Raw genomic sequence first — 18,300 nt, 5'->3', positions numbered from 1 at the left:
ATTTTTATTGGTTTTCTGATGATGATCAAAAAATTTATTTATATCCAATTTTTATAATTAATCATAGTATAAAATCAAATTCAAAAATAAAAGATTATGATGGTTATATTCATGATGATTGGATATTAACAAGACGTTTTTATACATATGAAAATACATTACAAATGAATAAATCAACAAATGTTTTATTTCGTTATATGAATAATTTTAAATTAATTGTTACTATACCAAAAGAAAAAAATAAAAAAAATTGGTTATTATATGCATTAATAACATATAATGAAATTAACAATAATGATAATAATAATAATTATGAACATACATTTTCTGTTTTATTTACTGAAAAAGAACCTAATGATGATACTACAATTGATATATTATTAGCAATTTTATGTACAATATCAATTCTTTGGGCAGCAGTAAAAGCATATTCATGGAGTAAAAGATCAGGAAAGATGATTGCTGATATAAATACAATAATTCAATTATTATTATGTGAATGTAATAATATTGGTAACATTTTCATAATAGTTATTGGAATATCATCTGTTTGGTGTACTTTTGCTTACAAAGCACAAAAAGTTATTGTATTTGTTTTACCAATTGATGAAAATATTTTTCATTTTAAAAATTATATTATAGCAGCATTATTCTTAAAATTTGTTGCTATTATTAAAAAGTATACTGAACTTATTTTAGCTGATACATTTTTCATTGATTGGGAAAAACCAAAAGGTGAAATTAATAATAAAGAATATAATAATATAAAAGGAGAAAATTTATTAAATAATAAGATAAATAATATTAATAAAGATAATAAATTATTTTTAAGACAAGTTGGAATATGGAGAACATATTTTGTGGCAAATGAATGGAATGAATTACAAAATTATCGTAAAATACATATTGGTATTCATCTTTTTTCAATTATTATAATATTTGAAGTATTAAATTTGAAAAGTTTTACTGTTGCTGAACCTGGATTCAATTTTTATAATGAATTATTTAAAGTTAATTATTATTCATCATTTTTTAGATTTGGTGTTTTAAGTGTAATATATTTTGGTATGCTATTAATTCAATGGATAATACGGATATTTATTCTTGAACCTATAATTGATCCATTTCATAGTTTTATAGATTTATGTTCAATAGCTAATATAAGTGTTTTATCATTAACACATTCACTTCATGGTTATTATATACATGGACAATCACCACATGGATATGCTGATACAAATATGCAAGAGATAAATAAATTTCTTCAATTAGAAAAAAATAATCAATGTGGATTTAGAGGACTAGAGAATGGTAGTGATTTACAAACATATATAATAACAATGCCAAAAATATTTAGAGAAAAATTTCTTAAAATACAAGGAATATTAAGACAATCTAATGAAATTCAAATGAAAACAAGAAATAGTAAAACAATAACAGAAAATGTAGAATTTAGATCAAAAGTTTATGATGAATTAAATATGTTTTTAAGAAATATTATAGAACATGATGATGAAGAATGTGATTATGATATAACAACAATGAAAGTAATGGAAGATATAACAGATATGGAATTTGCTGATATTACAAATAGAGGTATTTTTTATAAAGATACTTCAGAAGTAGCTTTTACACAATCATTTATTTATGGTAATGAATGGATTATGTGTACATTTGAATTTTGCCTTTTTCAATGTATAGATATTATTTTCAATAATGTATTAATAGCAGCATTTTTAACATACATTATTTCACAAATAATAAAAAAAACAGCAAGTATTTTTTTCACAAGTCATTTAATTAAAAGTAGCTTAATTGATCATAGATTTTTAATTTAATTTAATTTACTAAAATATTACATTATTATTTTTATTTATAATAAAGAATAATAATTGATAAAGAAAAATGATTAAAGCACAAAATATTTTTGCTTACAAATAAAAAATATATAATTTTATATATTCTTAAAAGGATTTTTAATACCAAAATCAAATTCATCTTCTGTAAGTGAATATATTGGAATCATATTACATAATTTAACTTTATATGCATCAGTCAATTTTGGTACTCCTTCTTTTTCACTCCAAAAAAGAATAATATTCTATAAAAAAAATAATATATATATATATATTTTTATATTAATAATTTTTTTTTTAATACCTGATCACTGGGACAACTTTTTTTAAATGCATCTAATTTATAACCATTATAAAGATATTCCCATAATCTTTCTAAATATTTTGGAATTTTATAATCTTTTAAAAATTTTCCAGCAATTCTAAGTGTATGTAATTTAGCTAAAACTAAACAATCTAAATATGTTGGATAGTTAGCAATTAAAAAAATATATTCTCTTTTTTTTAAAAAATTATTTAATCTTCTTAATTCATATGTCAAATTTTTACTTTCTTTTGTGGCATTTTTTAAATAATGACAAAAATGACGAAAAAAGTCTGCTGTAACATTTTTTGATTCTTCATCATCTTTAAGAATTACTGAATTAATATATTTATTTTGTAAATAATAGATTACTTCATCAGATTGAGAAATAGCAATTGAACCATCATAAGATGTTATTCCTGGAAGAGTTAGTAAACCTTCCTAAAAATATATATAAAATAAATAAAAAAATAAAAAAGTAATTATTTATTAAATGGTTTAAAAAAGTTACATTTTTAAGAATATCATTATTTTTTCCAGGAATTAATGTTCTTACATCAAAATCTAGTAATCCCTCTTTATTTAATAGTTTTAAAACCATAAATAATTCTTGAGTAAATGGATCACCATTAACTAAGTTACCATGAGTTCCAGAGTATATCCATAACGTGTATCTTGACATTTTTTTTTTTATAAACATAAAAAGTAACTAAAATAATCTGTAATAAATTTTTATTTAAAGTATAAGATATATAATATTAGTTATATATGTATGTTAAAATTAAATATAAAAGCAATTATTTTTAAAATTAGCATTTTATAAATAGATCTTATTAATAAAAATTAATTTTTTTCTCTATAATAATTGTTTTATTTATTAGAGCAATAAAAATTTATTGAATAATAAATTAACAACATTCTTTTTTTTTATAATCATCATATTTTTTAGTTTATAAAAATGTTCTTATTTTTCTTAATATTGTAAATATATTTTCTTTTTTTAGAATATTAATAAAATTGAATAATTTTTCAAATGTTTTTTTTAAAAAGAAAAATTAATGATAAAATAAAAAAAAATTTTTTGAGTTAGTATTAGATTATATAAATTATTATATAAATGTTTTAGAATATTCATTTTTTTAAATATTTTTGCCTAGCAACCTTTAAGTAGAGTAGAGATAAGAGAGATGAAAAGTATTAGAAGATGATGGATTTATTCATGATGTAAAATCTATTACTTTAAAAAATTTATATGTAATTAGTAAAATTCTTTACACCTTTGCAAATGAATCACATTAATGTTATTATTTATTAATCTTTTTTTTTTAATTGTAATTTATCATTAACAAATTTTTTTTTTCATTATACTTTTTTTTATTGCACTTCTCAATGTTATTTAATATTTTTTATGTGTTTATTGTTTTTACAACTCACTTGATAATTGTTTATTGTATAATTATTTATTTTTGTAAAGAAAATGTTATATATAGATAGTTATTATGTCATCATAAGTAATTTTGTGTAATCAAAATATTACTTAAAAAAATAACAATATTTGTTTATATTAAATTGGTATTATTTTAAAATAAATAAATTGTAGTATGATTAAAGGATGACAGTCGTTATAGATACATATATCAATAACATTTTTCTTTTTACAATATATTTTTATTTTAAAAAAAATTTTGATATTGATGTTTTAAAAGTAATATCAATTTATATTTTTTTAAAGAACTTGTTTGTTGCGTTAGATTTACAAAAGTTGGATTCCAGTAATTTCAACATCTCCACCTATTTGGAGTCCATTAATCTCATTTGGATCAACTCTATGAGCATAGGTACAGAAACGTTCATCATTAACAAAGACTTGGAAACCATATTCCTCATTTGTTATTTTAAGATCAAAACCATGTCCTTTTTCAAAGACAATTTTTCCTTCTCTCTCTTCATTACCCCATTCACCTCCAAGAAGAGAGTTGCGAACAACGGCTTTCTCATCAAATCTTGGATTAAAATGAAGAGCAATATCTCCATTCTTTTTCAAAAGATTAATGTAAAAACGTTTACCTTTTTTTTCAGGCATTCCATTAATAAAAAGAGATTTTCCAACTGAAATTCCTTCACCACCAATTCCACTTTCATAAGGAATTGGATAATATTTTCCACCCCAATGAATATTGGTAATAAGAATATCACCTTCTATTGACATATGAGTAACACTTGAAAGTGGAAGACGATGATCATATTCTTTAAGCTCTTTTTGATCAGCTAAAATGGTAAATTTGTTGTCATGAGCACGAATTCTAATATCAATATCATCACCCTTTTTAAATGGATTTCCTTTTCTTTCTTCTTTTCCCCATTCTGATTTACTCATTGTATTTAATACAATCTATAATAAAAAGATAAAAAAAATTAATTATATTATAAAATATATAAAAATAATTACTTTTCCTTCATCAAAACGAATAGAAATATGAAGAGGAATATCATTTCCAGAAAAATCTGCTGCAGCAGTATGAAGATTAATTGAAAAACGAACAGAATCTTCGGCAGTTTTTCCTTTGACAGTCAATGTTTGACCAGGTTCAAAAGGCTCAGTAAGCTTAGTACGATAAGGAACTGGCTAAAAATAATTTTTAGATTAAAATAATAAAAAATATATTAATTTACATATGATCCTTCTTGAGTCATTTTGGATTAAGTTGATTTTTGATTTCTATAAAAAAAAAATTATATAAATATTTAATATATTTTAAAGAAAGAAAAATGTAGTGTTTAAATATAATATTCTAATACAAAAATATTGGTATATGAATTCTTTACAACATTATCTTGTTTGTATAAATTGAATTGTCAAAACAATTATCAAAAATAAAGTAAAGATCAAAATTAATGTCAGCTAACAAAATTTGTAAATAAAATATAATGTTTTATAATATTAAAAATATGAAAAAATTTTTTTTTTATAAATAGTAAAATAAATTTTACATGTAACATTCCAAACAATTGAAAATGAACGGGAATATAAAATATAATTATTAAAATATGTATTTTGTTGATAAATGTATATAATATTTAGTAATGGTTATAATAATAATTATATTTATTCTTTGCTCAAAACGACACAAAATAAACCTATTAATAGTAAAAAAAAATATATATATTACACTTCTAAAAGTTATCTAACCACCATCTATCTATTTCTTTTTAATAGAAATATTATATTTAACTTTTATATCATTTGTTACTATATTATTGAATATATTGTCGTTGCTTAATACATGTTAAACTTCTCTACTCTCTGGCACATATTTGTAAAGTGTTAAAGATTTTAACTTCAACGATCATAATTATCCAAAACACCAAAGCAATTTATCTTTAAGTACATCAATGCAAAAGTTAAAGAAACAATAAGAAAAAGAGCCTTAGATAATACATAAAGTTATATCACTTTTTTTTGTCATTCTATACGATTACTATGTAAAATGATAACAATTTTTTTTTTTTTTGCCTGATGGCATACAAATAACAATAATTAAATAAAGAAAAAGAGTTATATTATAATAATGTATTAACCATATGTTAGTTTTTCAATAGAATTTATATATATATATATATAATTATAATAACATATAAATATATATCATTTTTATGATGTTATTATAAATTAAAAATAAAAGATATAAAAAAATAATAACTAAACAAAAAATTTATTATATTTATTAATTATATATAATAATATAAAATTTAAATTGTTGATCCATTTAAAATCCCTTTATATATAAAATATATTAAATGTATATAATAAATTATTATAAATATATAACATATCAAAAAATTATTAATGAAATATTTAAATATAATGAATATAATGATGTAAAAATATTTTGAAAAAGATTGAAACATTGTAATATTATATTAAACTTTGTTTAATTATATTTAAAAATATAGTGTAAATAAGTGTTTCAAATGTTTATTTTGATTAATTTACAATTTTCTAAATATTATAAATTCTTTTACTCATTAAAAATGAAATTAATTGAAATTGAACAGGAAAGGCGACATTAAATTTTAAATATAAAATAATATAATATATTATAAATATGTATACATACATTATATCATTTTATATTTGATTGCTCAATTAAATAATGATGCGCAAATTTACTTAAAAACAAAAATAAAATGAAAAAGTAAAATCATGCGGTTTTATACTAATTTAAAACTAAAGCAATAATTGTTTTATGCCTTTTTAAAATTAAAATTATATAAAATGTAAAAATGACTAAACAAGAACAATTATCAATTTATATAATTTTTAAATGAAATTAAAAAAAAAAAAATTTTTTTTATAGTTTTGCATCGGTGTGTAATATAAAGTTTATTGCATAGTAATTTAAATATCGTTAACTAATAAATATTCTTTAAAGTAATAAACTCGTTCAAAAATTAAATATAAATTTATTTTAAAGTAAAAAGATCAGATAAATAAAATTTTATTTTAAAAATTATGACTTTCTTTAAGATAAAGGTCTTTTAAAATATTTTACCTAATATTTTTCATTCATTTGAAGTAGAAAGAAAAATTATTATATTTATTTTTTCAAAACAAGTAAATAAATATTTTTTTTTGAGTATATTTAATTTTATATACACTCAAAAAAAATAATTTTTTTTTAACCATCATTTGAAAATATAAAAATATCATGTATAGTTTAAATAATGGATAAATAAAAAAATAAGATAACTTTATATAGTATTATATGTAAATGCATGTTTGTTAAGTTAAACTTAATGTTTGTATAAAAATGTTTCAAAAAAAATTTTTTTTAACAAACCAGATCTCAATTTATGGGAAGATTGTCAATTATATATCATCTATTATAATGATGTAGTGGTTAGTAATTGCCTTATAGATTTAATATTCAACTTTTTAAAAAAGAAAATAGAAAGCTTGCGCAAATATCATATATATATGAAATAGACAAAAATGTAATCATCGAAAGTGTCAAACAAAAGAAATGAAAAAAAAACTTTTTTTTGTTGTAATGCTATAATAGTTTGTATGTCAAAAATAATATATTTTAAACTATCTATAAATGTTTTATTATGAACTGTTAATTAGTAAAAAAGAAAAATTTTATTTATAAGTTGTTTGTTTAAGTAACTAACAACAGAAGGGGAAAAATAAATTTTTATATATAAAAATATATATATATATATTCAAGGACAAATAAATATATATACTTATAAAATTTATATTTTCCGGAGCCTTTAAATAAATTTTTTGATGGTTTATTAGTCATAACTTTAAATGAATCATATCATTTTTTTTTAATTAAACACAGAAAATTTTTTTTATAAAATAAATTGAAATAGCATTATAAGTATAAATATACAATAAAAATTTTTCATCGACTAACATAATATAATATATTAACAAAATGTTATTTTATTTAGAATAAATAATACTTTTACAACACATATATATATTTTTGATAAAAAAAAAACAAGAAAATTTTTGTTATATGATAAAAATTAAGATTTTATTGTTTACTTTAAATAATACAAAATACCAAAATTTGTGCATTTTAATGATATATATATTATTAAAAAATAAATTTAATTTAAAAAAGTCATTGGAATATAAATGTTTTCTACATTAACAAAAAAAAAAACAAAACAAAACATTAAACACTATTAATATTGAATAGTTAATTTCAAGATAAATAAAATATTATAAATGTAGTAAAAATATTTTTAAAAAAAGCTTAAAACAGTTTCTATAAATAAAAAAATCGTCATCTATTTTTCAATTTTCTATTATTCTTATTATTATATTTTTTAAAATTTTTCTTAAAATTATTCTTTTAAAATAAATAGATTATATGTCAACTTAACTATATAGTATTAACAACAAAATTTTTGTTTCCAAAATTAAATTATATAAAATTAAATTGTTTATTAGAAAAGTTGTTACATAAAATTTTAAATTGCAGGTCCTTAACATTTAAACAAAATATATACCAATATTATTAGTCTTTACATACATACTAAATAAAATAATTTAAAATTTTTCTTTCATACAGCTAATAAAGTATCAAAATGAACAATTTAATAGATTTTTGGACCAAAACAAATAAATATATAATGATTAAAATTTATAAAAATTTTCAACTTTATATAATATTAATATTTCATATTTTCATTTGATTTTAATTAAAAAAACCAATAATTTTTTTAACATAAATTTTAAATATAATATACAAAATGGTAAAAATTTTAGTAATTATTTAAATTAATAATATATAAGTATTTTTATCTTCTATATACATATTGAGCTTTATAAATAACTATATTAATAATTTTTCTTTTTAATATTTGTAGTAAATATAGAAATTTAATAATATTTCACTTTTTTTGGTTAAAATTTTTTTTAATTAATTTTAATAGTATTAGTGCATTTTGTGATATATATTCCATAAAACAACATTTTTTCTTCAAAATATTTTCAAATGGACAAGTACATATTCAAAAAAATAAAAATAAAATATATACGATAAAAATTTTTAGATATTATTTGTTGAAAATATATTTTTAACATAGTTTTGATAATCTAAAAATTTTAAATTCTTTAAACTTGTCGAAAAATATAAGAAACGAAATAAATTTTTTTTTGTTCTATATATACATTTGTTTAAAGTTTTTTTTTTTTTAATATTTAAATATAACTTTATAAGTAATAAATTATAACAAAAAATTTGTTAGTGTACTTTAAAAAGTTTATAAATTTGGTTGGTTATTTAAAGATTCTTTTCATTAAAAATATTAAAATAAAAAATATGTTTTATAAAAGTACTACCTTAAGTTTTAGTTTAAAAAACATATTTTTCTAAATGTATCTAAAATTAATCTTATGTATGTTTTTTAAGATAAAGATTTGTCTGTTTGATGATAGAAATTTGTTCAAATTTTATCAAATATTATTAATTATTTTTCTTTTTATAAGTTTTATCCTTATCTAACTTTTATTTTTTTATTTATAACATAAATTATTTTATTAATAATATTTCTGTATTAAAATTAATTAAATTAAATATAATTGACAAAAGTTTAATATTTAATCTTTTAAACTTGATTTTTTGGAACACAAATAAAATAATATATATATTTTTCAAATTTTTATTTAACAAGTGTAAAAGACGACTGACACCTTTAAATGTATAGACAAAATTATTACCTCTTTTATCTTATCTAATTTATTCTTGTACCACTTTTTAATATAGATTACATAAAAAAAACTATATTAAGTCAGACATAAAATATGGAAAAGTACATTAATTAAATGACCTATATGAAAAAACGTTCATTTGGTTTTCGGAAAAATATCTCTTATCTAATTCTATAAGATTTGATAGTACAAAACTTTACTAGATAACAGGTATTAATGGTAAATTAAGATTAATGATATTAAAAAATTCGCTTAATAAAATAAAGTAGAATGATATTAAATTATATTGAAACAGGTACAAATTATATTATAATTAAATATTATCAAGAAAATATGTATTAGTTTTGAACACTATATTTAAAATTTTAATTCTTAATTTAAATGACATAATAAATTAAAAGTTGAATGAAACATTTTTATAACTATTCAAAAAAAACATCTTTTTAACAATAATTAAACAACATATTTCAAGGATATATATATGAAAGTATTTAAAAGTATGAATTTAAAATTTCATCAGTTGCTATTTTTAAACAGTTGAATGTTTTAACAGAACGAAATGTTTTTTTTAAATTTGCAGCATTCTCTGCATCTTGATAAATGGGTTTATTTTTAATATAATTAATAGTAAATGTTTTATCAATTGCTGAAGCAACATTTAATGAAGCTTGTTCTGGTGTTATAAGAAATTTTCTTAAAAAATTTAAGTATTTTGGAACTTTTTTTGCAAAATTGGTTGTCATTGATGTTCTTACACATCCTGGATGAACAGAAATAGCAAAGATATTATCATTATTATTTAAATTATATGCTAACATTGCTGTAGCAGCTTTAGAAACAGCATAATAATTCCAACTTTTATATCTTGATGATTGAGTGTTTTCTAATTTATCTGATAATAAATCATTTCCATAATTTTTCTTTTTAATAAATGAAAACCATTCAGAGGAGGTTTTTGGTAAACTAAAAAAAAGTCCACAGTATCTAAAATATTAATTATTAAAAAAAAATAAATAATAACATATCACTTATTTTTTATTTTTATAATAATTTAAAAATTTTGTACTATAAAGATTATTAAAAAAATAATAATATGATTGATACTTTTACTTTTGAATTAGATCAAAAATTATATAAATGTACTTTTAATTTACCAAAAATTGTTATCTTTCATAGACAAATATATACTTTTATAAATGTAAAATTATATTTATTGTTTTTAAAAAAATTTTCATATTTTAAATTAAAAGTCGTGAAAATATTTTTTGTTTACATTAATTTTAATTTTTGAAATGATAAATTTAACTTACTTATGAAGTAATGATGTAAGGCAGATGACTCTTACTGGTTTTGCGAGAACAGTATTGTCTTTCTTTAACAGTTCAAACAAGAAATATTGTGAAACAAAATTAACTTGAAATGTTGTTTCTATTCCATCTAATGTATATCTTTCTTTAGGAAGCATTGTTCCAGCATTTAATATAACAACATCAAATGTCTTTTTTGAAGCTATTAATGTATCAGCACATTTTTTAACTGATTCAAGACTACATAAATTAAGTTCTACACATGAAATTTCATTATTTTTAATAGCTTCATCTTTAATTTCACCAACGGCTTTATTTGCGGCATCCATATTTCTGCAAGCAATGGTAATATTATTACCTCTACGTGCAAGATGTTTTGCTGTTTCAAATCCTTAAAATTTATTATTAATAAAAATTATTTTAATTATATTATATTAAAAAAATAAACCTTACCAATACCTTGATTTGCTCCTGTTATAAGAATATTCATGGATCCTGATATCATATTCTGATGATAATAACCTAAAAATGTATATCTATATACTTTATAAATAAATAAGCATTCCTTTTTAAATACATTTATTTTATTAAGCTCCTCCCAGTTTATCATAATTCTAAATTTATTAGAATTTCACCTTCCATATAAATATATATTCTTTTATAAAATACATTGTTTTACCGTATCACACTGCTCTAAAAAAAAGAAAAAAGGTTTTTTAACAGACTAATATTATATGCACTTTTAGTAGTCTAATACAAATCAACAATTCTACACAAATCATTACAATCTTTTTCTAAGAAATATTACTACTAATATTATAACATAATAGATTATTATTTGATAAATAAAAAGTACAAAACGTGTTAATTATCATATTTTTGCAAGAAATTGAACATTTACGTAATTTAAATATAAGATTATCATAATATAATTATTAATTTTTATTAATTAATTAAATAATACTAACAATTTAATAAATAAAATATTTAAATCAAATATTAATAATATATTAAATATTTGAATAAGTGTGTTTTTTATTTTGTTGATATATGACTGATTTCGGTTTGATTTAATATTTTATCAATTATATCAGATAATGGTTCCATTTGTTCTGAATTCATGAGATCAAATTCTTTAACAAATAATATAAAATGTTTTAAACTAGTATTAAAATGTTCTACAGCATTTAATTGTCCAAGGTAATCTATGTGTTCATTATAAACATGAGCATAAATACGAAAAAGTCTTTTCATAATTGTTTGTGCAATTGTATGAAATTCAACAGGAAATTTTTTTCCTAAAAAAAGTACATTATACATTGTACTTTATAATTATTTTATCAAACAAACCAATTTGTGATGGAAATATATTTTCATCATCAAGTGTATCAGCTACCCATGATAATAGATAATCTATATATTTATATGCAGGAAGACTCATTGGTGATGTACCTGATGTCCAATAATATTCATAATGTTGACCAGCAGACATCTTTGGACATACCTCTTCTGTACATTTTTCTGCTATAACACCATATAACATTGTAACTTGATTAAAAAAATCCATTATATTCACAGCAATCCATTCATTAACATCTTCACCCATAGGTAATTTTATAGCATCTTTAATTGAACCACTACCTAATGTTGGAACAGTATTTTCTAAAAAATCATTTTCACCAGGAGATTCACTTCTAAGAGTTTTAAATTTTTTAATAACATCATGATAATTTGCCATGCTATATATAAGATAAATTATTAAAAATTTATTACTTATGTATTTTATTTTTATATTTTATTAAAACTTTTTAAAATAAAAATTAATTATATTTTATTATTGAATAAATTATTAAACTATTTTTAATCTTGTATTTATAAAAAAAAAATTTTAATATTATATATATATATAGTTGATATACTAGAATATGAATTTTATTTAACTAATTAAATTAAAATTGGTCAGTCAACATTTAAAGATATTATTATTATCTTACTTCACACATAACTAAAATCATTCGTTTTTATCACTAAGCCAAAATACATTACGATTTGAAAATAATATTAATAAAAGAAAAAAAAATAAAAAATTGATGAGGTATATATATATATAAATGTATAAAAAAAATAAAAAAGATTTTTATTTACAATATAAAAATGTCAATCTATTTTATTATTATGTAAAAAAAAAGATATAGATAAATAAATAACGCGTTTTGTATATTATAAATGTGGAATAGCGTATGACATTCAATAAATGACAATATAAAAAGGTATGAAAAAAGATAAATCTTTGATGTACTTTTAATTATAAATAAAATTATATGAAGAATATTTTAATTAATAAATTTTCTATTATTAATTTTAATATATATATATATATATATATATATATATATACTATATATACAATAATACATTATTATTCATCATGTTGATAATTAAATTTTATACTACTTTTGATATTATTTATAATAATAATTATAAAATTATTATAAATTGATGGCAAAATAATATTCCCTTTAAATAAAATTTATAACAATATTTTTATTATTATAATGATTAAAAATTTGTAATAATAAATATAATTTAATTTATTTATAAGTAAAGGTTAAGAAATGATCAAAATATTAGACAAATGTTAAAAAAAAAATAGACGATTACAATCAAATCAAATAATATATTATTTTAAAAAAACGAATAATTTTTTAGAAGCAATTTATGTACAATAATTTAATTATTTTTTTTAAATTTAATCAATCAGAAATTTTGAGACATATCGTAAATACGATTTCAATTTTTTTTTTGTTTTTTAAAATATTTTAAACGTCATTACCTACACTTCAAACATTAATTTTTCAATATAAATTTTTTTGACAATAAAAAAATTGCAAAGAATAAGAGATGTTTTTATATATAATAACAAATATCTTTTTTTTAAATAAAAATATTTTTTTTTCCTCTTACACTGTTAACCTTTATTTTTAATATAAATAATTTTGAAAAAAATCTTTTACATCAATTATAAAAGAACAAATATTTTATTGTTATTTTAAATTTACCTTAAGAAAATTATCCTCAAAGAATGTTGATATTTAATGTTATTATAATCACAATTTATTCAATTATATTTTAAAAAAATAAATTGAATAGAAGAATACTTACAAAACATTGTAATTTAAATAGAATAAACAGTTAAATTTTTCTAATACAAAAATTTTATTTTATTTAAAACAAAAAAGACAATTTTTTTTTTTAATTTGTTGTTATAAATAATTCTTCTAAATTTACAAAAAAAAGGAAATACTAGTAAATATTATAATATTTATTCTTTTTACAATATATAAATTTTCTTTAAATATAATTAAAAAAATATTTTTGCGCTGTAAAATATACAATCATTGTAAAACTTAAATTGATAATTTTAATGATAAATTAGTAATATCTTTAAAAATAAGCTAACATAAAGTAAATAAAAAAAAAATTATTTATTGGATATTCTTTTGGCATAGTTGTTTAATTTCTTTGACACTAGAATAAAATAAACTAGAATTGGTACTTAAATTATATTTTAATAAGAAATAGTATTTAATCCCGTAAAGCAACCTTACTTCAATTTTCTTTCAATCCATTAATTCAATAAATAATTTTTTTTTAAAAAAAAATACAAAACAAATTTTAATACAAATATTCACAGTTAAATAAAAATTATAAAAAAAATTCATTCAATTGATAATATATTTCATAATGACTTAGAAATAAATAAATATTCACCTTTTTTATTCAAATATTAGATATTTTTGATATAAATGTTCCTAAATAATATATCTTATTTAAATAACTAAAATTGTTCAAAAAAAAATAAATAACTTTTTTCATAAGTGTTTTCTTTTTTTTTATAAAAATATTACACTGGGTGAATGGCAAAACTTTTAGATAAAAATTATGCCATAATTTTTATTATATTATCAGAATAATAGGTTTTTTTGTACAAGTATTTTCTTCATATAAATAGTTTAATTTTATCCATTAATATTAAATATGAATTTAATATTTCAGGATAAAATGATTTTTGCACATTTTAAATAAAGTAGGAATTTTCTTGATATACTTGAGGTTTAATTGAATTATGTTTAATGTTAATATAATTGAATTTCTTTGAAAAAAAAATTAAATTTGTATAAATGTTGTTCTAATATATTGTTTTTCTTTCAAAATTCAAAATCCCAATCAGCTGTACCTAATCCTGTTGAAAAATTGTCAAATGATGGATATTTATTAAAATTACAGGTATCCCACATAGAATCAACCTAAAATAATTTCAAAAAATAATATATAAATATTTTCATTTTTATGAAAAAATGTTTGCACTTTCCATGCTTATGTTTGATTGAATAATATTTTATTCTTAAGTTAAAAAAAAATATATTTATACGTATTCTTTTAATCAATGATTCATAGACTTTACTATGAAAAACATGTGAATCTAATATTGTTATATATATTAATATATATATATATCATTATACCTCACTTTATTATTCTAAGAATTATAAAGATATACTTCAAAATAAAACAATTATCAATTTTAAAATAATATAATGATAAAAATAATAATGTAATAAAATTAGAGTGTAATTTTTACTATACTTTAGTTATTTTAGTATAATAAATATATAAATAATATTACACACTTACCTTTGGTATTATAGGTGGATACATTTTATGATCTCTAAATTCTTCAAAATCAAATGTTTCAAACCATGAATGATTTCTTATTTCATCAATATTTTTATATCCTAAACGATCTTTAGGATTAAGACGACATAATGCACAAATAAAATATATTGTTGTATCAGGCATATCATCAGGCCATGAAATATTTTCAATACCTTTAATAATACGTGTATATACTTTAATTGGATCATTATTCATAAATGGTGGATTACCAGTTAACATTTCAAAAATAAATATTCCTAAGGCCCATATATCAACTGACCAACTATATCCACCAACATCATTAATAATTTCTGGTGCAACATATTCTGTAGTACCACAAAATGTATTAGTTAACCCTTCTTCTGTTTTTAAATCTTTTGCAAATCCAAAATCAGCTAATTTCGGTATACCATTTATATCAATAAGCATATTTTCTGGTTTCAAATCCCTATACACAACACGTATTGAATGAAGATAATCAAGTGCTTCAATTGCCCCAGCAGCATAAAATTTGGCTGTTTCTTTTGAAAAATGATGTTGTTGACGGATATATGACCATAATTCACCACCTATACAACATTCCAAAAGCATATATACTCTTTCATTATCTTTAAACGTTTTATATAGACGTACAATAAAATCATTCTTGCTTGCCATTTGTATTTTTCTTTCATTTTGTATATGTTCTTGTTGATTTAACTCAGCAACATGTGCTTTATTTATAATTTTTAAAGCATAACAAAAATCTGTTTTTTTATTTCTAACCAAATTAACTCTTCCAAAACCACCTATTCCTAATGTAGCAAGTTTTTCTATATCTTCTAATTCAATATCTCCTGTATCAGTACTAAAATAATAATTATAGTTGTATTAAAAATGGAAAAGTGTTTTCGCTTTTTTTTTTTATTATCTATTACATTTAATTTAATTCATTCTTTAATAAAAATAAATAATTACATTGAACTTTTTTTTTTATATCTATATATAAAATGTTATATATATATATATATAAATATATCTTTTTTTAGAAATTATATAATTATTTACATTATTATATCAAATTCCCTTACCAATTTTTGTTTTTATTAAAAGAAAATTATATAAGCAATAATCATTTTAACTACAAAAAAAGCTATATTTATTACCATGAAATGATAAATACATAAGAAATTTGCTGTTAAGGTTTTATTATTTATTTCTCTTTTCTTGATATATTTATTATCAATTTTAAGTAATATAATATTATATTTAAACTATTTTTGATTATATTGTTTAAACAATCACAAAATTAGCTTATTATAATGATAAGTAAACAAATAATTTTGTTTACATAAATATATATATATTATTAAAGTTGACCGACCATGAAAATACTAATTATCATGTAATCAAATGATCATAAATCAAAATATGTTATATTAAGATTTTTTTTTATATAATTAAAACGGAAATTATCTTTTTTTTTTTAAAGTGATTTTGTACAAAAAAAAATTTGTTATTTTTTTATATTAAACTGTTAAACCAATTTATTATATATAACAAAATAAATTTCAAAGTAGAACTTACATATCCATTTCTTCATTCATAACATCACCAATGGCAGAATCTTCTGATCCAGCATCACTTAATGTTGTCTTTTCAAATGATTTTAATATTTTATCGATCATTACTTGGCAGTAATAAAAAATATCTAAAAAAAAAAGTTTTTATGAGAAAGTATATAGAAATATATGATTTATTAGGTAATTATGAAGACATGAGAATGAAATATACTATTTTAAACTATTTTAAAATTGTATAATTTTATAAAATGTAAGAAAATGATGTCTTTAAAATATACTTATATTGGTCTTTGAGAACAAATGTTTCATTTTATGTTTACAATGAAAATGGATAAAGGATAAAAAAAGTATTTTAAACAATTGAAGGCGTGACATATCGTATATGCCAAAAGTTTGTTCGTTGTGGGATAGTTGGACTTTTAATAAGTAAACATTACATTATACATTAAAATAAAATATTTTGATATATTTTTATCTATTAATATAATACTTTATTGAAATATCTATGTTGATATGTATAAGTAACTGTTTTTGTAAAAATATAATTTTATAAATAGAAATCACTTTTATAAATAAAAAAATTAGTGTAACGTTTAATAAAAAATCAAAATGAATTTTGTTAAAGTGATATAATTATGAATGAAATAAATATATTATTCACAAGATAATGATAAAAGAGGAAAACATTAATGTTAAGAGATGGTTTCGAATTCAGAAAGACGTCATCATTAAAAAATTCTTATAATAATTCTTATTAATAAATAATAGTGAAAACTAGTTGTCTTCTATAACGGTTTACAAAATTATAATAAGATAAATAAATATTAATAAATTTTAAATATATGAATAAATAATAATATTAATAGTAATGATTTATCTTTATAGCTAAATTATCTTAAATATTTATAAACCATTTAGACCAACTTTTTTCATACGTCATATCATTACAATAATAAATAAAAAATTTATTAAAAATTTTATTCTTCATTTAAAAAAAAAAATTTGAAATTAAATTTGAAATAATTAAAACAAAAACTTTATTGATACTTATTAACAATATATGTAGACAAAAAAAAATGAATTGTAGAATGAGATATAATTTTAAATAAAAAAATTAGCAGTAATGAATATGCTGTTTTTCACGTGAATTTTGTTATATTCTTGGTATGCTTTTACAACTTTCTATACCAAATAACAGCACTAAATTATACATTAAAAACATTAGTAAATATAAAAAAAAAAGTTTAATGAGCTTAATTTGTTTATTTGTATTTTATTTTTTTAACAAATATATATTAGGTGTAAGTAATTTATAAATTAT

General features: G+C 18.5%; 6 protein-coding genes across 6 annotated transcripts; 1 reads left to right on the top strand and 5 right to left on the bottom strand.

Annotated features, from left to right (window-relative positions):
- Positions 1–455: 455 nt before the first annotated feature.
- Positions 456–1,838, top strand: SRAE_X000115400 (Meckelin; the record flags this gene model as incomplete). Its single annotated transcript, XM_024645763.1, has 1 exon — positions 456–1,838. One exon carries the CDS (start codon positions 456–458, stop codon positions 1,836–1,838), a length of 1,383 nt encoding a protein of 460 aa, XP_024498617.1.
- A 116-nt stretch (positions 1,839–1,954) lies between these two features.
- SRAE_X000115300 (Glutathione S-transferase, C-terminal-like domain and Thioredoxin-like fold domain-containing protein) lies at positions 1,955–2,842 on the bottom strand (the record flags this gene model as incomplete). The annotated part of the gene is made up of 3 exons (XM_024645752.1): positions 1,955–2,101; positions 2,161–2,601; positions 2,672–2,842. The coding sequence occupies 3 exons, from the start codon at positions 2,840–2,842 to the stop codon at positions 1,955–1,957; spliced, it is 759 nt and encodes a 252-aa protein (XP_024498616.1).
- Positions 2,843–3,913: 1,071 nt separating this feature from the next.
- Positions 3,914–4,854, bottom strand: SRAE_X000115200 (Galectin, carbohydrate recognition domain and Concanavalin A-like lectin/glucanases superfamily domain and Concanavalin A-like lectin/glucanase, subgroup domain-containing protein; the record flags this gene model as incomplete). Its single annotated transcript, XM_024645741.1, has 3 exons — positions 3,914–4,552; positions 4,610–4,786; positions 4,834–4,854. 3 exons carry the CDS (start codon positions 4,852–4,854, stop codon positions 3,914–3,916), a joined length of 837 nt encoding a protein of 278 aa, XP_024498615.1.
- A 5,031-nt stretch (positions 4,855–9,885) lies between these two features.
- SRAE_X000115100 (Short-chain dehydrogenase/reductase SDR family and Glucose/ribitol dehydrogenase family and NAD(P)-binding domain-containing protein) lies at positions 9,886–11,206 on the bottom strand (the record flags this gene model as incomplete). The annotated part of the gene is made up of 3 exons (XM_024645730.1): positions 9,886–10,378; positions 10,705–11,092; positions 11,155–11,206. 3 exons carry the CDS (start codon positions 11,204–11,206, stop codon positions 9,886–9,888), a joined length of 933 nt encoding a protein of 310 aa, XP_024498614.1.
- A 530-nt stretch (positions 11,207–11,736) lies between these two features.
- Positions 11,737–12,716, bottom strand: SRAE_X000115000 (MOB kinase activator-like 1; the record flags this gene model as incomplete). Its single annotated transcript, XM_024645719.1, has 3 exons — positions 11,737–11,999; positions 12,052–12,440; positions 12,703–12,716. The coding sequence occupies 3 exons, from the start codon at positions 12,714–12,716 to the stop codon at positions 11,737–11,739; spliced, it is 666 nt and encodes a 221-aa protein (XP_024498613.1).
- Positions 12,717–14,909: 2,193 nt separating this feature from the next.
- On the bottom strand, positions 14,910–17,084 carry SRAE_X000114900 (cGMP-dependent protein kinase 1; the record flags this gene model as incomplete). The annotated part of the gene is made up of 4 exons (XM_024645708.1): positions 14,910–15,008; positions 15,397–15,590; positions 15,648–16,264; positions 16,984–17,084. 4 exons carry the CDS (start codon positions 17,082–17,084, stop codon positions 14,910–14,912), a joined length of 1,011 nt encoding a protein of 336 aa, XP_024498612.1.
- Positions 17,085–18,300: the final 1,216 nt, after the last annotated feature.

Source organism: Strongyloides ratti, scaffold srae_chrx_scaffold0000002, assembly GCF_001040885.1.
Source record: "Strongyloides ratti genome assembly S_ratti_ED321, scaffold srae_chrx_scaffold0000002".
NCBI classification, from domain to species: Eukaryota; Metazoa; Nematoda; class Chromadorea; order Rhabditida; family Strongyloididae; genus Strongyloides; species Strongyloides ratti.
This window is presented reverse-complemented; position numbering and strand designations above follow the sequence as displayed.